The sequence below is a fragment of the Pipistrellus kuhlii genome, unplaced genomic scaffold, assembly GCF_014108245.1.
Source record: "Pipistrellus kuhlii isolate mPipKuh1 unplaced genomic scaffold, mPipKuh1.p scaffold_m20_p_23, whole genome shotgun sequence".
In the NCBI taxonomy this organism is placed as follows: Eukaryota; Metazoa; Chordata; class Mammalia; order Chiroptera; family Vespertilionidae; genus Pipistrellus; species Pipistrellus kuhlii.
The window spans coordinates 11,908,644-11,933,895 of record NW_023425522.1 but is presented as its reverse complement, the minus strand read 5'-3'; the positions used below and the strand labels follow the sequence as shown (position 1 = coordinate 11,933,895).

The following is a 25,252-nucleotide window of genomic DNA, read 5'->3' as shown; positions in this document are numbered from 1 at the left end:
CTTAAGAGTAGTGAGGCATGAGGAGGCTGCCAGTTCTAACAAAGTAGCTGCTGATTTAGTGACAGAATTTCAAGAATCCGTAGAGGCCAAGGGATGTGTTCCCCATAAGTGTTCAATTATGAGATAGGCCTCTTCTGGAAGAAAATGCCAAAAAGGACCTACATCACACATAAGTCATTGCCAGGACACAAGCCAAAGGACAGGCTGACATTATTATTGTGTGGGAATGCCAGTAGGAACTTTAAATTGAAGTCTTTACTCATCACCATTCTGAAAACTTGGTGAGTTTTCCAAGAAAAATAATGCCACCAAAAAAACAAGCTGAATATTACGTGGAGGACTAAGAGGCCAGATGCATGAAATTCGTGCCTTCCATCACTCGGCTGCAGGCACCGGCTTCCTTCTGGCACCGGGGACCCAGGCTTCCCTTGCAGCTTCGGCTTCACCCAGGTTATCCAGAAGGACTTATTGTCCAATTAGCATATTACACTTTTATTATTATAGATTAAACCATATGTTAGACATGTACTGTATACAAGAAAGATTAAAACAGGGAATCATTTGGGGTTCTAAAACAGATAAATTCAATTTACATTATTTCTCATGAGACAAAAATGATTTAGTTTTCAAACAAACTGTTCTTTAAACAGCCTTCCAGAACAAATTAATTTCAAGAATCATAGCTCCATTGTATTAGCATTGATAACAAGAATGAATTTAGCCAAAACTGGTTTGGCTCAGTGGTACAGCGTCGGTCTGCAGACTGAAAGGTCCCGGGTTCGATTCCGGTCAAGGGCATGTACATTGGTTGTGGGCATATCCCCGGTAGGGGGTGTGCAAGAGGCAGCTGGTCAATGTTTCTCTCTCATTCATCAACGTTTCTAGCTCTCTCTCTCTCTCCCTTCCTCTCTGTAAAAAAAATCAATAAAATATATTAAATAAAAAAGAATGAATTTACTTGTAAAGGTCCCCTTAAAAAGGACACTATAATATAACATCTTCACAACACCCAAAATGAATTTCACAGGGCTGCTACTGACAGCATATCTCCACAGGTAGAGAGAGCAATGGTATTACCCAAAGCACAACTCAGTAAAGACACTTCTATGCAGGGTTGGTACACAGGACTCTACAGTCTGAAGTTGCATTTTAAGGCTACAAAGACAATGATAATTTGTTGCAGGACAAGAGGATTAAAAAGATCATCTGGCAGGTGACTTCAAAACCCTATGAGACTCCATGTCCTGGTCAGATAGCTCACTTGGTTAGAGCAGGGTCCTGATACACCAAGGTTGTGGGTTCATCCCTGTCATACAAGAGGCAAATAATGACTGCATAAATAAGTGGAGCAACAAATCAATGTTTCTCTCCCTTCCTCTCTCTAAATAAATAAAATTAAGTAGAAAAAAAAATACACAAATCTCAATGTAGGGACAGATGCATCCCTCCCCCTCTACAAATGCACAATTTTTAATACAATTTCAAGGGATTGTAGACTATAATATCCATCCAAAATCCCCACAGTGAAGGATTGACTGCAGAGATTAGTCAATCTACAAAATATATAATTTAATCTGAACATGGCAGAAACAAATCTAAGGCTCTATGCCCTAGCCAAGGACATATCCTCCTATCTAATAAAAAGTAAATATGCTAATTGACTGTCACGCCCTCACAAGATGGTGGCACCCTCAGCCAATAAAGAGGGAATATGCTAATTGACTGTCACGCCCTCAAAGATGGCAGCACCCACAGCCACAATATGGGCAGCGCCCCAGTCCCCTTAGTCTCACAGATGCACAGCATGGCCAGGCCCACCCCCAGGCAGGTTGGGCCACTCCACGCACCTGTCTCGGGAATCCCCCAATCCCCTCAGCCACCCAGGGCAGGCCCAAGGCGCAAGCAAGCCTCGGATGGCAGCTGCCCAGTTGCCCAGGGCCACCTGAGGCTCAGGTAACCAGGGCTGGCAGTGGCAGCAGCAGAGGTGTGATGGGGACGTCACCATCCCCTGATTGCTGGGTCACCTCCCAGAGTCTGAGAGCTCCCAGACTGAGAGAGGGAGTAGGTTGGATTGAGGGACACCCCCTCCAGTGCACGAATTTTCATGCACCATGCATCTAGTTACATATATTCTATGTTGCCAATTTAGAGTAAACCTAGAGTAGAGCAGACATCCTCGAAAGCCCTAATGAAGTCTTATGACTAATGAGAAGACTATCCCAATGGATACTTAAAATGGCTAATAGCAGTCCCTGATTCACGCAGCCAACACTCTCAACCATTCTGGACCTGTTTTAGTTTCCACAAATATCCTGGTCTTTTCAAATATTTGGCTACTTCCTACTAATTATCTTGTTCTCCTCCTGCTATATCATTCTCAGATTTTGTGATAATTAAAAATTTGATTGTCTTCCTTGTTAACCTAATGTGCTTTCTATGAAAATCAATTTCTCTAGTGTCTCCCAAAACCAATAGTATTTAAAGTCAGCATTCAAATATTTAACTAAAGAATGAGACAACTTCTGGTGAAAATCAAATTAACCTTAGACCTTTTTAAAAAAATATATTTTATTGATTTTACACAGAGAGGAATTGAGAGGGACAGAGAGAAACATCGATGAGAGAGAAACATCGACCAGCTGCCTCCTGCACACCCCCCTACTGGGGATGTGCCCGCAACCAAGGTACATGCCCTTGACTGGAATCGAACCTGGGACCTTTCAGTCCGCAGGCTGACGCTCTATCCACTGAGCCAAACCGGTCCCGGCAGCCTTCGACATTTTTTAACCTCCTTTCTGATATCCAAATTTAGCTAAAAACACTGCCAAGGCAGTTAAAACCAAGTGCCACCTTGAACACTTCAAAATAAATAATAAAGCATTCACAGAATGTCTCGATTTGAGCAGTGTTACTTTCTGCTATACTCTCCAACTCCAGCTATGTGTTAAAATGTGCACCCAGGAACTAAAATAAGCAACTTATAATTAAACTAGTGACCAGCTGCACAAAATTCCTGCACGTTAAAAGGAGATTAATATTGCTATTTGCCCTTTCTCTGTAATAGAAGTGTCAGAGATTAAAGAAAATTAGTAAAATGTATATGAAAACCTTCCTCCTGTCAGAGTCTGGGGCTCACCATGGGACCCAGAGTCGTCTTTCCGCCTTCACTCAGGCCAGAGCCACCTTTCCACCTTTGTTCCCACCTGGAGCTGTGTTCTGCCTCTTGCCTTGACACATCAATTTGCATATTCCCTCCTTATTGGCTGTGGGCACCGCCATCTTTGTAGTGGAGTTATGGACAATTTGCATATTCAGTCTTCAATAGATAGGATTATGCTAGATATGATATGCACAGAAGTGATGTAGTGAATTCTCCTTGACTCATCTTTGTGAATCTGGATCACAGTTGCTGTATTCTGGTTCTTAAACTCTTAGCTTTAAGGCTCCTGGGGAGTCAATCTCTGGTTGTCATAGTGGAGATTTTTCTCCTTAAATCATCCTTTTAGGCCTTCCAATATTTTTGTAAGCACCTAATTTCTCTATAATTCTTTCTCACAAGTTAGAAGGTTTATACTACATGACTTCAAGACTTACTATACAGCAATAATCAAGTAGCTATGATATTGCAATAGAGGTGGACATACAGATAAGAGTACTCAAAGAAACATACACAGGTTGGTTAACAGATTTTTCAATGAAAGTTCCATGGTGATTCAATAGGAAAAGGATAGTGTATCCAACAAATGACATTGAAACAACAGATTTAATATACTACACCAGAGATCAACCTTAAAAACATGCTAAGTGAAAAAAGCCATACACAAAAGAACTCATGCTATATTATTTCATTTATATTAAATGTCCAGAAAAGACAATTTTATAGGAACAAAAAGTAGATTTGTAGTTGCTTGGGTGTGGGGCTAAGAAAAAGAAGTGACTACTAATGGGCACAAGATTTCATTCTAAAGTGATGGAAGTATTCTAAAACTACATTGTGCTGATGGTTGAACAACTCTAAACATAAACTGTATATTTAAAACAAGTAGATTTCGCCGAGACCAGTTTGGCTCAATGGATAGAGCGTCGGCTTGGGGACTGAAGGGACCCGGGTTCGATTCCGGTCAAGGGCATGTACCTTGGTTGCGGGCATATCCCCAGTAGGGCGTGTGCAAGAGGCAGCTGATCGATGACTCTCTCTCATCGATGTTTCTAACTCTCTATCTCTCTCCCTTCCTCTCTGTACAAAATCAATAAAATATATTTAAAAAAGAAAAAAAAAAGTAGATTTTATGGTATGCACATTAAACCTCAGTAGCGTTATTAAAAACAGACTTCTATGGGAAAGACTAAGTTCTTGGAAATTAAAAATACAATTGCTAAAATGAAAAACTGAATAGTCAGTTTAAATAACAAAACATGCATGGGTGAAGACTAAGTCACTAATATGGAAAAGAGGAGGAACAAAATCTCCATAATATAGTAACAAAAGACAAAAAATAGACAATATGAAAATTAAAAGGCAAAGAAATAAGATTAAAAAGTTCAAACACCTGACTAGTAAAGGTTCCAAAGACAATGCAGAAGAATGTAGAGGATGACAAAAATAATAATAAATGGAAATTTCTGAGCTCAAAACAGACTGGCTTGGCTATTAAGTCTAAATAGTTAAGAGCCTCAGCTGGCACACCAAAGGCTCTTGGGTTTGATTTCTGGTCAAGGGCAAATACCTGGGTTGTGGGTCCGCTCCCCAGTCCCCAATGTGGAGCGTGCAGGAGACAATCATTCAATTTGTCCCTCTCACAACTGTCTGTCTCTCTCTCACTCTGCTTCCATCCTTCCCTTCTTCCCCCCACTCTCTCTCTCTCTCCCTCTCAGAAAAACAATGGAAAAAAATATCCTTAGGTGAGGATTAACAATAAAAATAAATAAAAGCCTGAATGGTTTGGCTCAGTGGATAGAGCGTCAGCCTGCAGACTGAGGGGTCTCAGTGGGGGATGTGCAGGAGGCAGCTAATCGATGTTTCTCTCTCATCGATGTTTCTAACTCTCTATTCTTCTCCCTTCCTCTCTATAAAAAATCAATAACAAAAATTTTTTAAATAAATAAAAGAGCCCATTTAGAACATCAAGTATACAGATAATCCTTTAGAACTTCAAAAAAGTATCTACACAGAAACAAAATTATACTGATAGGAGTCATTCCTTTTTTAAAAAGAATGTTTTTATCAATCTTTAGAGAAAAAATGAGAGGGATAGAAAGAAACATCAATGAAAGAAAATCATCATCAATAGGCTGCCTCCTGCACACTTCCCCCTCCACACTGAGGATCAAGGCCCCAATTCGGACATGAGCCTTGATCAGGAATCAAACCAGTGACTTCTTGATTTATGGGTTGATGCTTGACCACTGAGCAACCCTTGCATAACTGACATGAGTCATTCTTCATCACTGTCTTCTCGTTGAGAAACTCTGGACAAAGGAAAAATGTAACAATAGAAAAATAACATCAAAGTTCCATGGGAAAATATTTTCAATCCAGAATTCAATTTCCAGAAAACTAAATTATTAGATCTGAGGACAAAATTAAGACATTTTTCAATATGCAAAGACTCAAAATTTACCACCCACGTATCTTTATAAAAGTTAAAAAATACAAGCCGAAACTGGTTTGGCTCAGTGGTAGAGCGTCGGTCTGCGGACTAAAAGGTCCCAGGTTCGATTCCGGTCAAGGGCATGTACATTGTTTGCGGGCACATCACCAGTAGGGGGTGTGCAAGAGGCAGCTGGTCGATGTTTCTGTCTCAACGTTTCTAGCTCTCTAGCTCTCTCCCTTCCTCTCTGTAAAAAATCAATAAAATATATATTTTTTTTTAAAAGTTAAAAAATACTAGAAGACAACATGGAGTAGTGATAGTTGAGTATGAACATAATAACTAAGTAAAGATAGGAAATGTTGAGGCTTAAAGATTCTTCTTCAATAGGAAAAGTTTCAATGATAATTACAGCTCCTTTTTAGTACCAAAATCATTATTTGGTATTATAATGAGCATATTAACATAATCATATAAATACTGTTTGCCGATTTCCTTTTTTTGAGACTAGACAAATATAGAAGACTTGTTTCAGTTATAAAAAAAGATAAATGTTAAAAAAAATTTTTCAGGAGAGGGGGAAATCACTAAAGGGTAAGTGCACTGATTCATTTACCTTTTATAGCAAGGACTTCTATATAAGGTTGAGAAATCGTTTTATTAATAATAATAAAGACAAACATTAGAAGAGTTACAAATACATAATACAAATTAGAAAAGGGAAGTAGTGTTAAGTTCTTCATCTTATTTTAAATATTGATTTGAGAGAGGGGAAGGGATAAAGAAACATCAATTTGTTGTTCCCCTTATTTACGCATTCATTTACTGATTCTTACATGTGCCCTGACTGGGGATGGAACCTGCAACCTTGCCATATCAGGATGATACTATAACCAATTAAACTACCTGTCCTGGGCTCTTCATTTTTTATAGTGAAAAATTAAATAAACTCATGAATGAAGAGGTATCATATAAATTGTATTGAAAAGCATAAGCATCAGCTATAAATTCCCTTCTAGAGAATGGAAAAGGATGAAACTTTTCATTATATTCTCTTTTTATAGAATTTATATTTTTGCCATGAATATCCAATAATAAAAAGTGGATTGTGGCCCTAGCCAGTGTGGCTCAGTTGGTTGAGCATCGTCTAATGCACCAAATGGTGACAGGTTCAATTTCCAGTCATGGCACAGGCCCAGATTGCAAGAAAAGTCCCTGATCGATGTTTCTCTCTCACATTGATGTCTCTTTCTCCTCCCCTCTCCCTCTCCTTTTCTAACATCAATAAAAAAGTGCATTGTGTTTTAGCCATACAAGTGGAATATTGTGGTGTTTCAAAGGAACAAAATAAGTCTCTACATACCAATACCAAGATGTCTATATTATATTAAGTGAAAAACTAAGATGAAGAAAATGCATTAAGATGGTACTATTTACAATAAAATGTTTGGTACAGCCACTTTGGAAGATAATTTGGCAGTTTCATACCAAGTTAAACAGTCTTACCATATAACCAGCAACTGTACTCATAGGTACTTATCTATGTAAACTGAAAAACTTAAGCTCACCCAAAAATATGTACACAAATGTTTATAGGAGCTTTATTCATAATCACTAAAAACTGGTAACAAGCAAGATAACTATATTATCATTCCACATGGAAATGGACAAGCAAAATATGGTACAATGGAATGTACACAGTAAAAACTATACACTGGACTACTATTCAGTGATAAAAAGGAAATAGCTACTAATTCATGCAGCAATATAGTTGAATTTTAAATCCATTTTGCTAAGAGAAATAAGCCACACCTTAAAAGCTACTTATGACATATAGAAAAGGCAAAACTATAAGAACAGAAAATTGATCAGTGGTTGCCAGAGACTGGTAGAGGGGAGTGCTACACTACAAAAGGAACACATAGAGAACACAATTTTAGGGTGCTATAACTATTCTGTATGGCCCTACAGTGGTGGATACAGAATTTTGGTTGATTCTCAGTCAGAGAACATGCCGGAGTTGAAGGTTCAATCCCCAGTAGGAGTCATGGAGGAAGCAAGTGATCAATGAGTCTTTCTCATCATTAATGTTTCTCCTTCCCTCTCACTTCCTCTCTGAAATCAATAAAAATACAAAAATATAAAAATAAATTAATTTCTGACAGAGGGGGAAGTTATAGAAAAATAAGAAGGGAAGGCTGGAATAAATACTCTCTGGTACTTTGTTAGAGTAAAAAACAACAGTATGAACCTAAGTGCAGCTTAATATATATACAGATAGATACACAGAAACATCATCAAGATATATATACACACACACACACCTGGATTAATATAAATACACACTGCTAACCTCTGGCCGATCTATACTAATAAAACCCTAGGTGGTCCTTGTGCCCTTGAGCATGACATCATCACAAGATGGCAGTGCACCGGGGGGGGGGGGGGGGGGGGCCCTCTGTGCCATGGAGGCTGGTCCTAGTGTCTCTGCCAACTTGCACAGAGGCAGCAGGTTGCAGCAGGGCAAGGCAATTGTGGGCAATCGGGCCAGCAGGGGAGGGCAGTTGGGGGCAATCAGACTGGCAGGCAGAAGTGGTTAGGAGCAATCAGGCAGGCAGGCAGGCGAGCGAGCGAGCGAGCGAGCGAGCAGTTAGGAGCCAGCGATCCCTATTGTGGGAGGGTTGTCCCAGGTTGGAGAGGATGTAGGCCGGGCTCATGTACAGTCCCCACCCTCCACCCTCCGCGGCACGAATTTCGTGCACCAGGCCTCTTGTAGTAATGAGCACTTCCAATGCCAGATCTTCGTTTCTAGATACCATTCTTGGGCTAGGTAGAGAAAATGCAAGGTAGGTATGATACATCCTGTAGATAGATAGATATAAAATATGTCTAAGCGACCATTCAACCGGTCACTATGACATGCACTCACCACCAGGGGACAGACACTCAACGCACAGGCAAGGAAACATGGAATACACTGATGAATCTCAGAGGGAAGTGGGGAGGGCGGGAAGAGATTAACCAAATATTTTATATGCATACTAGAGGACTGGTACACGGATTCGTACACCATTGGGGTCCCACAGCCTAGCCTGCAGTCCAACATCCCCCAAGGGGTCCCGGATTGTGAGAGGGTGCAGGCCAGGCCGGGGGACTCCACCAGTGCATGAATCCATGCACCGGGCCTCTATTCAGAAAATAAAGTGTCAAAGGAACATATGAAGCAATCTGAAAGAACTCTCAATGACCAAAGCTGGAACAATTTAGAAATTTAATAAATGACATAAGGAACAAAATAAAAGTGCTTAATTTTATGCATCAACTTGCCTAAACCACTGTACCCAGATATTGGGTCAAACATTATCTTAGACCTTGGCCAGTGTGGCTCAGTTGGTTGGAGCATGGTACTGTACATCAAAAGGTGGCAGGTTCTATTCCTGGTCAGGGCATAGACCCAGGTTGCAAGTTATATTCAATCAGGGTATGTACTACATATATAATGTGTATATGTATATTAGTTTTAAAGTAAAAAGCATTATCCCAGATGTTTCTGTGAAGGTGCTTTTTAGATGAGTTTACAATTTAAATCAGTAGACTTTGAGTACAGACTACCTTCTATAATGTGAGTGGACCTCATACAATCAGTTGAAGGTCTTAATTTGTTTAAAAAATATATATTTTATTGATTTTTTACAGAGAGGAAGGGAGAGGGATAGAGAGCTAGAAACGTCGATGAGAGAGAAACATCGACCAGCTGCCTCCTGCATACACCGGGGACGTGCCCGCAACCAATGTACATGCCCTTGACCGGAATCGAACCCGGGACATTTCAGTCCGCAGACCGACGCTCTACCAGTGAGCTAAACCGGCTTTGGCATGAAGGTCTTAATTTTAACAAGAAGACTGGCCTCCCCGGAAGAGTAAGTTCTACCCGCTGACTGCCTTCAGAGTTAAACTGCAACAACAACTCTTTCCTAGGTCTCCAGGCTGCCAAGCTTCCCTGCAGATTTTGGACGTGCCAATCCAAATCAATAACGTAACTGACATATATATGTATCTCCATTCATTCTATTAGTTCTATTTCTTTAAAGAGTCCTAATAAAAAATTCAACCCAAAGCATAAAACATACAAGTCCACACAGAATAGATGATTGAACAAATAAATGGTGAGGAGTAACAAATCTTTCTTACAGAACAATTCCAAATAATATAGTTATTCTCCCTACTAGGACAGCGTTTTTCAACCGCTGTTCCGCGGGAGATGTTGCCTGGTGTGCCGTAGGTGCAGACAAGAATTTTATAATTTTTCACTATTTTGTTTATTTAATATTTCATAATAAAGTAATTGTAAAATACTTTCTTTGTGTTTATTTGATTCCTATTCAAGAGAATTACTTTATATATAGTCAATATAGGCACAGAGTTAAATTTTTTAACATTTTCTAATGGTGGTGTGCCTCGTGATTTTTTTCATGAAACAAGTGTGCCTTTGCCCAAAAAAGGTTGAAAAACACTGTACTAGGAAGTAGGACCTAGCCCCTCCTTCCCACATGAGTGTGGACAGGATTTAGTAAAAGAAAATAATAGTAACTAAGTGGAAAAACCTGAACAATATTGCCTTAACCAAGTGATTAAGGTTTACATCACCAGTGCTGTCCTGAAGTTATCATGTACCACCAATATGTGATAACAAGGGTAGTTCACTTCTATAGTAACCTTTCTGAAAACCCACAAATCCACTCTACTAATAAGAAAAACATTTGGTAAACCCACTTTCAGGAACATTTTACAAAATACCTGACCAGTATTCCTGAAAACTGAAAAGACTCAAGAAATATGAAAACTGAAATTCTCACAGAACAGAAAAGACTAAAAGGACATGACAACTAAAATACAATGTGGGATACTGTATAGTCTCCTGGAACAGAAAAATAGATATCAAGTAAAAACTATGAAAATTTGAATAAGTATGGATCAATATTGCTTCATTAGTTGTGATAAACATATCGTAAGATATTAATAGGAAATGGATGCAGGGTATAGGAATTCTCTATACTATCTTTATAATTTTTTCTGTAAATCTGAAACTGTTCTAAAATTTAATTTTTTAAGTCTATCACATGCCTGGCCAGTGTGGCTCAATGGTTGAGGGTCAACCCATGAACTAAGATAGGGGTGTTGAACTCAATCAGAGAAGGGGCCAAAATCTAAAATCCAGCCTAAATCGCGGGCCGAATGGTTTACTGAACAGTCATAAACTGTCATTGTGATGGAAACGCAGCGGATGCAGTGATGACAGTGCGGTGCGGGCCACATTGCAAGGCCTGGCGGGACGGATTTGGCCCGAGGGCCTTGTGTTTGACACATGTGAACTAAGAGATCACTGATTTGATTTCCAATGGGGGCACATGCCCAAGTTTCAGGTTCAATCATCAGTAGGGGGCATGCAGGAGGCAGCCAATCAATGTTTCTCTCTCATCAATGTTTCTATCTCTCCCTTCCACTCTAAGATTTTTTAAAAAAACAACACTTTTTTTTTTTTAAGTCTAACACAATGGTATTGCTTCCTCAGCAGCCATACCATCCATATACCTTAAACCCTGAAGAGAGCTGCAAGAGGCACAGTACCTTCATCCAAGCCACTGTTGCACCTGAAAGAATTAAACATAAACCATGCTGGGTAGCAACAGTTTTGTTCTATTTCCATTAAGCAAATACTAAGGGTAGAAGCAGCAGCAAAGGTATAATCCTAAGGGAGAGATATAAAAACAACCAGAGAAGACTTCAAAAATACAGTATTTCCCTTGGGAAATACCACACCATAGATGTTCACAGCCTAAAGCCCTAGACTTCTAATGAGCGCAATATAAACCATTCTATGTATTGTTAAATACAATTAAGATAAATATTATCCTATACTTACCTACACTAAAAGAGTATTAAGGAAGTTCTCAAAGTAACACCTCTATGTAAGCCTTGAAAGAGATGCTTTAGTTTTAGAATCTTACAACATAGAAGATAAACTCAAAATATTATCAGGAGAGGCCATGCGCAACAGTAGTTTCCCTTCCAAAATCACAAGAGTTCTCAGAGTTTAACAGTATGTTTAGGTATAAAAAGTAGTCTTGGTAATAAGGTAACCTGGGTTTTATATCTATTTCTGCCATTTATTGTACTTGCTAAATAAAATTGAAGAAGTAACTTCTTAATCTAGTGTTAGGTTGCTTTAAGAGAATCAAATAGGTGAAAGAACTTCAATGAACTCAATTTCAGAGTGTATCTTATAAAACAAAAGGCTAATATGCAAATTGACCAAACAGCAGAACTAGTTGCCATGACATGCACTGGCCACCAGGGAGCAGATGCTCAATGCAGGAGCTGTCCCCCTGGTTGTCAGTGCGCTCCCACAAGGGGAGCACCGTTCAGCCAGAAGCCAGGCTCACAGCTGGTGAGCACAGTGGGGATGGGCCTAAGCTGTCAATCAGACATCCCCCAAGCGCTCCTGGACTGTGAGAAGGCACAGGCCAGGCTGAAGGATTCCCCTCCCCCCACCACCAAGTGCATGCAATTTGTGCACCAGGTCTCTAGTATTTTTACTATAATCCTTAACACTAAAGATTCTTCCTTTCAACCCTGGCCAGCTTGGCTCAGTGGATAGAGAATCAGCCTGCACACCGAAGCGTCCCAGGTTCGATTCTGGTCAGGGGCACATAGGCCCAAGAGAGGAAAAGACAGACTCAGTCCTTAAAGAACAAGAATTTGCGCATCACCTACTCAGCAAGTTCATCGTTAAGACTTGGGTATTCATAAAAAATCAATAAAACATATTTTTTTAAAGACTAATGTAGAAAGTATGTTTTGGCCTGAAGTAGTTTACAGGAAATTAAAATTCTGTTATTTATAAAAAACTAAATTTCACTGTATTTAAAAAATATTCACTGAACAAAAACTATAACTTAAAAATCACCTATTCCTGCCCAGCCTGGTGTAGCTCAGCAGTTGAGCTTCAAGCCAGGACACAAGAGGTCACCAGGTCAGGGCATGATCCCCAATAAGGGCATGCAGAGGCAGCCAATCAATGATTCTCTGTCATCATTGATGTTTCCTCTCCCTTCCTCTCTGAAATCAATAAATATATATATACTTCTTTAAATCATCTACTCTAGTAAGAAAGTTCACTTATTCATTAAAAAATTGAGACTTTTTTCCAACTTTACTGAGATATAAATGGCATATAACATTGTGTACATTTAAGATGTACAACATGCCGAAACCGGTTTGGCTCAATGGATAAGAGCATCGGCTTGGGGACTGAAGGGTCCCAGGTTCGATTCCGGTCAAGGGCATGTACCTTGGTTGCAGGCATATCCCCAGTAGGGGGTGTGCAAGAGGCGGCTGATCGATGACTCTCTCTCGTCGATGTTTCTAACTCTCTATCTCTCTCCCTTCCTCTCTGTACAAAATCAATAAAATATATTTTAAAAAAAAAAAGATGTACAACATAAGGATTTGATATATGTATAAATTACAAAAATAAGACTATTTTAGATTCTGTAACACAACGTAACAGATGCATAATTCTTGTTTTGTTGTCACTAATCCTCATCCAAGGATATTTTTACTACTGGTTTTTAAAAGGAGGGGGATGGTTAGAGAGCAACTGTGAGATATAAACATAAATATGTAATACATCAATGCTGCACCATGACTGGAGCCAGAGATCAAACCTGCAACCAGGTATGTGCCCTAGACCTGAATTGAACCCTAACCCTTTGGTACAAGGGCCAATGCTCTAACCACTGATCCAAACCAGCCAGATACATAATTCTTTGATGCTTCCCCTACTACAAAGATTGTAAATCATCCTACACCTTCTCCCTCAACCACAATGTTTCTTCTATGCATTTTTTCTAACAATATATTCAGTACAATACATAGTATCTGTATTCTTTCTATAATAGTGTAATGATTTCTGGATATAAAAATTCCCAAACTCTGTTAAGCAATTATTAATAGTAGTTTAATGCAATGAAAATTTACTTTTAGACTTTTCTTCCATTTCTAAATATGTGAATCAATAATTATTGGCATTAAGATTATTAATAGTTAGCCCAGTCAGGAAGCTCAGTTGGTTGGAGCAATATCCCCATACACCAAAGTGTGGGTTCAATCCCCATCAGAGCACATATAAGAATCAATCAATGAATGCATAAATAAGTGAAATAGCAAACCAGTTAACTATATTTAAATTTTTCAACTTAAAAAAAAAGGTTATTAATATTTGGCTCATCACCCAGAATCTTCTATCACTAGGGTGTCCCTGTCAATAATCAATTACTCTATTTCTGCTTGTTTAAGATTGTTAATGGATTTGTACGTCAGTGCCAATATATTCTAGAAAGGCCAATAAAAAATACCAAATCATTCTAACTCCTCCTTTTAAGAGTATTCTTTCAATATCCTATGGACACCAGAAGAGCTAATGAAACATAGCACATCACAAACACTAGGATCTGGGGAGCTGAGGGGACTGGGGGACTCCAGAGCAAGCAGCAGGCTGGGCCTTGCCACATGCCTGACGCTCCTGCAGGGCTGGGGGGACTGGGTGCTGCCATGTTTGAGTGAGTAATTAGCATATTCCATCCTTATTGGCTGTGGGTGCTGCCATCTTTGAGGGCAGGGCAATCAATTAGTATATTCCCTTTTTATTAGATAGGATTCCCTTGGAGGCAATATTGCCAATTAAAAACATCAAAGTCTCGCCCTAGCTGGTGTGTCTCAGTGGATAGTGTCAGACTACCGACCAAAGGATCCCGGGTTCAATTCTGGTCAGGGCACATTCAGAAAGTAACCCATCCATGTGTTTCTCTCACATTGGTATTTCTCTCTGTCTTTCCCTCTCTCTTCCACTCTCCCTAGAAAACAATGGAAAAACATCCTTAGGTGAGAATTAAAAATAATTTAAAAATGATAAAATAACACAAAAATGAGAAACTTTTAAAAAATACAAATTAAAAAAATCAAAGTTTCTCAAATAAGAAACTGAATATGAATCCAGTAACACCACTTACTACCTGTGTAACCTTGGGCAAGTTACTTAACCTCTCTGAGCCTCTATTCCTTATTGGGAAGATAAAATAATGTGTGTAAAGCACTCAGTTCCTAATACCTGTCAGTCCTCAGTAAACGTTAACCCATATAAACGTATATAAGAATCTCTCTGAAAAGACAAGACACACAAGACATTATCGATGATGGTTGTTTCCAAGCAAAGAATTGGAGGTCAGGATGGAAAAAACTATACCTTCTTGTACTCTTTGTATTTTTATCCAGTGCTTATAATAACTTTTTAAAAATGCTTAAATTTATCTCTTGTGCTGTGGGATTTCGTGTGTTTAGCATAATGCACTGCAAAAGCTACAGTGCCACTGCAGAATTCGCAAAGGAATAAAGTCATAGTCCAATAATATCACAAAGAAATACACAACCTATCATATTTCAGGAATCTGTAAGGTGTTCTTATTCTTTACAATAGCCAAAAGGTCTTAACTAAAACACCTTAAACCAGTAATTTCTCAGTCTCGGATGATTCTGTCCTTTGGGGGACACTTGGCCACACTTTTGGCTGTCACAACTGAGGGGGTGTACTACTGGCATCTAGTGGATGGAGGCCAAGAATGTTGCTGAACATTCTATCATGCAAGTATAGAACCACACACCAATAATCCACCCAAAAAGTCAGTAGAGCTGAGATGGAAATTGCAACCCAACTCTTAACGTAACTAGCTTCTTCATTTAAGTTACCTACAAAACACACAATAAATTCTCTCCTTAAGTAATGAAATAAAATCCTATATAAGGACTAGCAGACTAGGGGCTCAATAAATGTAACCATTGTTGGCCACTGCTGTTAGTTTCTAGCAGCTAGAATACCTTACAGGTTTGTGTGTCTACTAAATTCAATACATTTCAAGATTTCTAAAGTACATCTTATAATGCCTTTCAAAAGTGCAGGCTAAAAGGTTTCAGGAGATTACAGATTACCATTCTTTCCTGTTTTTAAATATCTGAAGAACCACAAAGTTGAGCATTGTAGTACTAAAATACAATAGGACTTTTATTTTAGTATGTAGGTATAAACTCTTTCCAATAAACTTGATATGTTTACATTTCACTATACTTTGGCTTCTATTTTGTACATTTTGAGCATGTTAATTAAAACCTCTCAAAAATTTAAGAAATTAAGAATAGTCCAATGACTCTGATCAAGAAGGCAAAAAAGCCCTAGCCAGTTTGCTCAGTGGATAGAGTGTCGGCCTGGGGACTGAAGGGTCCCGGGTTCGATTCCGGTCAAGGGCATGTACCTTGGTTGCGGGCATATCCCCAGTAGAGGGTGTGCAAGAGGCAGCTGATCGATGACTCTCTCCCATCGATGTTTCTAGCTCTCTATCTCTCTCCCTTCCTCTCTGTACAAAATCAATAAAATATATAAAAAAAAAAAAAAAAAAAAAAAAAAAGAAGGCAAAAAAGCCCTAGCCAGTTTGCTCAGTGGATAGAGTGTCGGCCTGGGGACTGAAGGGTCCCAGGTTCCAATCAGATCACAGGTACATCCCTCAGTTGCAAGCTCAAACCCCAGTGGGGGCCGTGCAGGAGGCAGCCATCAATGATTCTCTCTTTCCCTCTCTCTTCCTCTCTGAAATCAGTAAAAATATATATTAAGTCAATAAATGTGAATTTTTTTTTAAAAAAAAAGCAGCTAAGCAACTTTTTAATGAGGCCTGAAAAATTACAAACTAAATTATTCTCTCCTCTGATCTTAAAGAATATTTTACTGTGCCTTACCAAAATAAATACCTTTAGAAATGTTTTATTAGTATGTGGGATTAACCTTGTCAAAAAAAAAAAAAAAAGAGTACTCAACTGAACCAGTGTCTATCAAAATCTATAGCTAATTCATAAATGGGTAGGAAATAACTTGTAATATTGCTACTGCCTAACCCTCTTATTAACCTAACTTTATTAACCGTGTAACCCTTTTACACCATTTTAAGAGTGTATCTTTCTCATTATACAAGTTGCGTACTATTTTAATACTAATTTAGTATTTCCATATTGCTTAATAATCCACTACATAACAAAAACTTATTCTGATAAAAGAACGATTAGGGAGATTCCTTCATCCAAAACAAAACAAAAAAAATTACACAGAAAAGTGTTTGAAAATATAAGCTGTAATAGGTAATTATTCTTTCACCATTTTTCCAGATAAATATAACTATCAATACTTCTCCATTCACTTCAAGTCACTCCCCTTGAGCACCCAGAACTTTCATACTTGCCCAAACCTGCTTGCTCATGCTCTAATAATAAACCTAATTATACAATCTGTAACAGCCCCTGACAACCTTTTCCTAAGAAGCCACAAAGGTGACTTAACCTCAAACTCTCCTTAATTCAAAAACAGATTTCTTCATTCCAGCCTATGGCCTCTGCCGGGGGCTCCGGGCTGCTGGCTGGCTGTACAGCGGGGAAGGTGAAAAAATTCGCCTGGACGGCAAAGGGCACACGCTGGGCGCTGGGCAGCAGGGGTAACCGCTGGTTCATTTCTCTTTAAATCTGGCAGCACGTGGGGCGGCATTGTGAAGCCTGCAGCCCGCCTCCCCCCCTTACACTCCGCACACGTACATCGCCGGCGCGCATGCTCCGCTCGTACAGTCTAGCAGAGTCGGAGCCAACCCCCTAAAAAAGTCAACCTGGAAGCCGCAAACGGCCGGAGAGAGGCCCGGACAATGGGGGAGGGGGGCGCCGGCAGCTCTAGGGAGGCACGCCCGGCCGCCTCCCCGGCTGGAGCCCGCGGGCCGCAGCCCGGAGGCTCCGCAGGCCTGCGCAGGGGCCAGGACCGCGCCGAGCACAAAGCCCCGCGCCGGCCAGAAAGCGGCTCGCGCTGGGCCGGCCCCAGCCCTCCCCCCAGCCGGCGGCGCAGCGGGGCCCGTGCCAGGCGGAGGCGAGCGTGGCGCGTCCCGCACCCCGCCGGGTCCTCAGACCCCGCGCGCCAGCGCCGAGGCCACGGGTGCCAGCGCTTTGTTATCCCGCCGCACAACTCCGCGGCCCCGGCGCGGCCCGGGCAGAAGTTTTTTGCGCGCCTCACCTATCCGGCCGGGGGCCAGTTTCCTCGCCTACTCTCGCCACCCGCTGCCCACCCGCCGCCGCTCGGACGTCCGGGCCAGGGACCCCCTGCGGGGCGGGCCCGGGCGCTCCTTCCCTACCGCCCCCAAGGGTCCGGCGGCCCCGGCAGCACCTGAGCCCGCGACCCGCCCCTGGGAGGGTGGGTCCGGGCTGGAGAGCCACAGCCCCTCCCCCGCAACGTCCCACCCCGCGGTGGGGGAGGGGGCAGCCTCCCTCCTCTCCAGGCCCCGTCCCAGCAGCGCACAGGCTGGGGCGCGTCCCCGCCCCCAACACCCTCCGAAAGCCGGGGAAGAAGTGCCCGCCCGGCCGCCCGCCTGGCCGCCCGGCCGGGACCGGCGCCTCGGGCTCCCCACCCTCGCGAGCCCGCACCCGGCCTCGCCAGCGGCTGCCGCTCCCCTCAGCCGTCCGGCCGCCGACCCGGGAGGGGAGGAGAGGAGGAGGGAAGCCGCAGCGCTCGCCACGATCGCGGCCCGCCGCCCGCTCACCTGCCAGCTGTCTTCGCAGTAGCAGCGCCGACTGCAGCTCCGTCATCCTCCCGCCGAGGGCCCGGGCTGGCGCCGCGGCGTGCGAAAGGCCAGGGGCAGGCTCGGAGGAGGCGGCCGGAGCTGGGTGTGCTGAGGAACCGGGCCCCACGGCGGGAGCGCCGAAGCCAGAGGCCGGACTGGGGCGGCGGGAGCGGCGCCTTCGCTGCCGGGGCGAGTCCGCCCGGCTCCGCGCTCCTCACAGCAGCCTCACGCCCGGAAGGAGAGGGGAGGGAGCCCGGGCCGCCGCGGCGCGCGCTGGGATGTCGCTCGCCTGCTTCCCTCCGTCAGCCCCGCGGCTCGGCCCCACCGGTGCCTTCCCCCGCTCCAGCCTCACTGCGCGCAGGGCCGCTCCGCGCAGGCGCGCTGGGGCCGCCTGCTCCAGGATCGGCCAGCCCGAAGGCCCGCCCCCTGGGCCTCCCGGCCCCGCCCCCGCCGTCGCGGCCCCGCCCCTGACGCGCGTTCGCCGGGGTGGCCGCCATCTTGGGAAGGTCGAGGCCCCGGCTGCCTGCCAAAGCCCCGGGCGGTAGACGCCCCGCGGACGCCATGACAAAGAGGTCACGGAGGGTCAAGACACCGCCTCTGGTGCGAGCAGGTGCGTGCGGTGGGATCGAAGGGGCCAAAAGAAACGATGATGTCCAGCAGCCGTCCAACTCCACTCGTGGTGTGCGAATTAGACATTGTCAGAGCCGACTTTAGGACTGCTGTGCCCCATTTTAAGCAGAGGGCCCCCCCAAAAAAACAGACTTCCCATGTTGATAATTCACTTTATTACAGAAAGAATGCTCTAAGATTCTTGAAATAAGCAAAATATTTTGCACCTCGTAGTATGAAACGTTTAAACATCATTAAAAATAATGCTCTATGAGTAAAGGGAGTTGATATTAGCAAAATCTAATATACCCAATTCAGAACGGCATTCAGAAATGCATCTACTTTATAAAATCAAAGCATGGGATCTAGGGTTTGGAAAAATCAACCTGACTCTGCTCTCCCTGCGCATCCTCTCAGCCTTATTACGCTTTGCATAAAAGTCTCAATAAAGAGAAGAGGCAGAAGGAAAAGTAATAGCTCATGGCACTGACATCTGTTTCTTCAACAAACATTTATAAAAGTTGTATTAACGTTGTGCCTGTGTTATAGAAACACAATACAGCTCTGAACCTATCGTCAAAGGTCTTAAAGTCTCTGAGTTCCTGGTAAGGTAAACCCATAAACAGCCAAAAAAGGAGCTGGTTCCAATACAATTCTTATTATAAAAGTTACTGAGTGAAAAACTGTCCTCACTATCCCTCTAGAACAGGAATTAAAAGGAGCAAATAAATATAATAGATGAATCACAACTCCTTTGGGGACCCCAACCCTCAGGGACTAACACAGGTTTTGTGAGGCCTATAGTTTACTGAACCTGAAGGACTAATTTGGGGGATGGGAGAGATTTTTAAAATAAGGTTCAAAAATGACTTTATTTGGAATAAGAAAATGAATTACAAATAACTGTAGGCTTATGGAATCTGTCCCTTTCTCCTTCGAGTCATTTCAGGCAGGTTATCCTGAATGCTGCTGGTTGCAACTTGCTTGTTCTCTCTCCCAGAACAAATCCAGTCCTCACAGGGGCTCTGAAGCTTCTTTAGCTTTACCATAAAAACAAAAATAAACATTTCAACAACACTCCTTTCTGGACAAAATTCTTTTTAAATTTTTTAATTTTATCAAAGTGTAAATACATAGTTCATAATGTATCTTTTTTTTCCCTAATAGGTGTATAATGTAGTGGTATATACCGTGTTTCCCTGAAAATAATACATCCTCCGAAAATAAGACCTAGCGCATGGTAAGATAAGACATCCCCTGAAAATAAGACCTAGCGCAACTTTGGGAGAAAAAATTAATATAAGACACTGTCATATTTTCGGGGAAACAGGGTAGTTGTTTTTTATTCTGTTGTTGACACTATTATAGATGTTTCCCATTTTCCCCCCTTTACTCTCCTCCACCCAGCCCCCCCACCTCTGGCCATCACCACACTTTTGTCTATGTCTATCCCCCTTCCCTCTGACCTCTGACCATCCTATATAATAAAAGCCAATTATGCAAATAGACCAACCGGTGGAATGACCAGTCACTATGATGTGCACTGACCACCAGGGGGCAGATGCTCAATGCAGAAGCTGCCTCCTGGTGGTAAGTGTGCTCCCACAGGGGAGCGCCAGCCAGAAGCCAGGCTCACAGCTGGCAAGCATCTATGGTGGTGGCAGGAGCTTCTGGAGGCAGTAAGGGGCAAGAAGTCCCGGATTGGGAGAGCCCCAGACTGCGAGAGGGATGTCTGATTGCCAGCTTAGGCCCAATTGCCTAAACTGGCAGGCAGACATCCTCCGAACGGTCCCAGACTTCGAGAGGGCACAGGCTGGACTGAGGGCCCCCCCTCAGTCCAGTGCAGGAATCTTGTGCACCAGGCCTCCAGTGTATCCATAATATATCTTAAGGCTTGTAGCAAAAAACAAACATGTTTTGACACACCCCTTCCCCATCCTAAATCCTGCTTGCCAGAAGCTACCCCTTTTAACTCTAAGCAGTTTCTTCTGGTTGTTACCTCCATTACTCTTAAGTGACATATGTATAATACTTTTTCTTTATTTATCCATTTTAAACCTTATATATTTATTCTTGCTGTAACTGATAAGAATTTAACTGTCTTATCTACCTTTTATTCTTTTTTTTTTAATATATTTTATTGATTTTGTACAGAGAGGAAGGGGGAGAGATAGAGAGTTAGAAACATCGATGAGAGAGAGTCATCGATCAGTTGCCTCTTGCACACCCCCTACTGGGGATATGCCCGCAACCAAGGTACATGCCCTTGACCGGAATCGAACCCGGGTCCCTTCAGTCCCCAAGCCGACGCTCTATCCATTGAGCTAAACCGGTCCCGGCTACCTTTTATTCTTTATTCTCCTACATTAAGCCATTATATTGCCCTAACCGGTTTGGCTCAGTGGACAGAGCATTGGCACTGAAGGGTTCCAGGTTCAATTCCAGTCAACGGTGCATGCCCAGGTTGTGGGCTCCATCCCCAGTCGGGGACTTGCAAGAGGCAGCTGATCCATGATTCTCTCTCATCATGGATGTTTCTATCTCTCTCTCCCTCTTCCATCCTCTCTGAAATCAATAATATATATATATATATATATATATATATATATATATATATATATATAATTTATTTATTTTTTTTAAATACAAAGAGCCCTAACCAGTTTGGCTCAGTGGATAGACCATTGGCCTGTGGACTCAAGGGTCCCAGGTTGGATTCTACTCAAGGTCATATACCTTGGTTGTGGTCACATACCCAGTAGGGAGTGTGCAGGATCAATGTTTCTCTCTCATCGATATTTCTAACTATCTCTCTCCCTTCCTCTCTGTAAAAAATCAATAAAATATATTTTTTTAAGAAAAGAAACATCCATGATGAGAGAGAACCATGGATCGGCTGCCTCCTACTCACCCCCTACTGGGGATTGAGCCCACAACCTGGGCATGCACCCTTGACCGAAATTGAACCCAGGACCCTTCAGTCCACAGTCAATGCTCTATCCACTGAACCAAACCAGCTAGGGCTCTTTTCTTTTTTTAATTCACTGTGCAGAGATAGTCTGTGTTTTCCTGATATAGGAAGGAAAAAAATTTTTAGTAAAATTTTTTTTAAATATATTTTATTGATTTTTTACAGAGAGGAAGGGAGAGATACAGAGAGCCAGAAATGTCGATGAGAGAGAAACATCGACCAGCCGCCTCCTGCACACCCCCTACCGGGGATGTGCCCGCAACCAACGTACATGCCCCTGACCAGAATCGAACCCGGGATCTTTCAGTCCCCAGACCGATGCTCTACCAATGAGCCAAACTGGTTTCGGCTAGTAACAAAATTTTTAAAAACATTTTATTTTTGTAATTAACCAGCAATCTCACTAAACTCTAAATTAATCATTTTTATAGCTTTTTTCTACATAAATGATATGTTGAAATTTCCTTTTTAAAAAAACAAAACAAAACACTATTTCTCTTTTTTCTACACTCTACTAACTAGGATCTCCAGCAGACTTGCATAAGAAATATGGTAGTTGAGACCCTTGTTTCATTCTTTTTTTTTTAATATATTTTATTGATTTTACACAGAAAGGAATCGAGAGGGACAGAGAGTTAGAAACGTCGATGAGACGGTCCCGGCTCTTGTTCCATTCTTAAAGGGACTGTTTTGATGTCTCACTATTAAATCTCATGCTACAGATTTCTTTGTAGATCCTTTTAACCGGTTAAGGAAGTTCCCTTCTATTGCTTATTAAGATTTATTTCTTATTCCCAAAACTTTATCTTCAGCCCATATCTTTCACCAGAGGATTATATCTGCACACCCACCTCTCTCACTCTGTATTCATTTATTTAACAAATGTTTACTAAGCACCTACGATGAATTAGAGGCAATTCTATGACCCGGGGTCTGGGAGTTAAACCAAGGCCATGTCCCTGCGCTATGGTACTGACATCCAGTAGGAAAGAACAGAAAGTAAAAAATTAAACAAGTCAGCTTTGGATTATGAGAAGTGAGTGATATGGTGGAAATAAATAGAGTGAATAGATGAGGAAAGGGACTTTTGTAGATAAAAGGCAATCAGGGAAGCCCTCTCCAAGAGTTTATATTTGGGCTGAGATCTGAATTACAAACAGGAGAAGCTATTAAGGATTCTAGGGAAAAGCATTTCAAGCAGATGAATGCTAAGGCCATGAGGTTATAAAGAGCTTGGCTAATAAAAAAAAAAAAAAAAAAAAAGAAAAAATATTATTCACTCGAAAGGAAGGAAGGAAGGAAGGAAGGAAAGAAGGAAGGAAGGAAGGAAGGAAGGAAGAAGGAAAGAGCTTGGCTTATCCAAAGACTAAAAAGGAGGTCATCATGGGTGGGGCTGATCCACTGGAGACTGATGAAAAGGAGGCTAAGAGGAGGTTAGAGAGGCAGTCAGGGTCATCTTACAAGGGCCTTGTTGACCACAATAAAGAGTTTAGATTTCAGTTTAGTTGCAATGGAAGCCTTGAGAGGGGTGTGACATGATTTATATTGTTTAAAAACCCCTTTAGTGCTTATAGAAAGGGAAGGAATTTACTGGAAGAACAGTCAGAAGGTTATTCCAGGTGGTGGCTTGAACCAGAATGGGAGTAAGGGTGATAAGACAGGTGTGGGGCGAGGAAGGGGGAATGATTTGAGATAAATTCTGGAAGAAAAATAGAAAGAGCTTGCAGACAGATTGAATGTGGGTGAAGGGGAAGGATGACTCCTACATTTCTGATTCCTGGAATGATTGGCTTGATTTCAAAAGGGGGGAAGGGAATAATAGTGTTTTTTTTTTTTGGGGGGGGGAGTATTAAGAGATCTATTTTGGCCGAATTCTACTTTAGCTATTTATTAGTCTTCCAAGAAGAGATATCAAATTAGCATATCTGACCTGATAATAGACAAACATGTAAATTGACCATACCTCCGCTATACCTACAGCCAATCAAAGTGAGTATGCAAATTAGATGGCCAAAGATGGCAGCTGCCCAGCTGCTCCAGGTGTGGAGTGGCCAGGCAGGGCAGGACACCTACTGTAAGAGGGAGGTGAGGGGTGGTGGTTGGGGAGGTGAAGGGATCTACAGGAACGGAGTGCCGCAGTGAAGACAAGACTACACTTTAGCCAGAGTCTGCAGAGAATCAGCAAAAACAAAGAAAGCAGACTTGGCTGGAGTGAAGGTCTGGGTCTCAGGTGCTAGAGGAAAACCGGTTCTGGAAGCCAAGGGAAGGAAGGCCTATTGCTCGAATCTCTTTGTGCAACAGGCCTCTAGTCCTACCTAATAAAAGAGTAAAATGCAAATTAACCATCACTCTGCTATACCCATCAGACATGCCCACCAGCCAATCAGAGCAAGTATGCAGCTAAACCCAACCAAGATGGCTACAGCCACAGAGAGCAGGAGGGAGGCTTGGTTTTCCCAGACAATGGAAGAAGCCAGGCTTTCTGCCTGCCTTTGCCGGCCTAAGCCTCCACTCAAGGCTACAAAGTTCAATTATAGAAGGTGAACAAATCCAAACAGAAATGGCGGCAGCCAAGGAGCAAGCAGAAGGCTTGGCTCCTCTCTAGGCTACAAAGTTTCAATTGTAGAAAGTAAATAAATTCCAGATACTAGGGCCTCTGCTTGGGTCAACAGGGGGCGTGGCCAGCCTGAAAACCACCACAGGCCCCTCGCCCAGGCCATCCCACACCCTAAGGGAACCCCCACCCTGATCCAGGACACCCTTCAGGGCAAACCAGCTGGCCCCCACCCATGCACAGGCCTCTATCCTATCTAATAAAAGAGTAATATTCAGATTGACCAACACACAAGATGGCTGCCCTCATGTGGCCAAAGATCCTGCCCTTATGTGGACACAAGATGGCCACCACAAGATGGCCAGCAGGGAAGGGCAGTTGGGAGGAACCAGGCCTGCAAAGGATGGCAGTTGGAGGCAATCAACCCTGCAGAGGAGGGCAGTTAGAGGTGACCAGGCCAGCACAGGAGGGAAGTTGGGGGCATACAGGCTGGCAGGGGAGCAGTTAAATATCAATCAGGCTGGCATGGAAGTGGTTAGGGGGTGATTAGGCTGGCAGGCAGAAGCAGTTAGGGGCAATCAGGAAGGTAGGCAGGTGAGCAGTTGGGAGCCAGCAGTCCTGGATTGTGAGAGGGATGTCCGACTGCCCATTTAGGCCCACTGGGATCAGGCCTAAACAGGCAGTCAGATATCCTCCTAGGGGTCCAAGATTGGAAAGGGTGCAGACTGGGCTGAGGGACACACCTCTACCCCCCCCCCCCTGCATGAATTTCGTGCACCAGGCCTCTAGTAAATACATAAGACTGAGCTCAAAGAGGCTAACATTATACATACAA

General features: G+C 42.6%; 1 protein-coding gene across 1 annotated transcript in view; it reads right to left on the bottom strand.

Annotated features, from left to right (window-relative positions):
* UBE2G1 (ubiquitin conjugating enzyme E2 G1) overlaps nt 1-18,861 on the bottom strand; it is an 89,039-nt gene extending 70,178 nt beyond the window's left edge. Inside the window, 4 exon segments of the mRNA XM_036452373.2 lie at nt 18,263-18,319; nt 18,322-18,460; nt 18,462-18,590; nt 18,592-18,861. Coding sequence (XP_036308266.2) covers nt 18,263-18,319; nt 18,322-18,460; nt 18,462-18,590; nt 18,592-18,846 — 580 coding nt within the window. The 5' untranslated portion in view covers nt 18,847-18,861.
* Between the last annotated feature and the right edge of the window lie 6,391 nt (nt 18,862-25,252).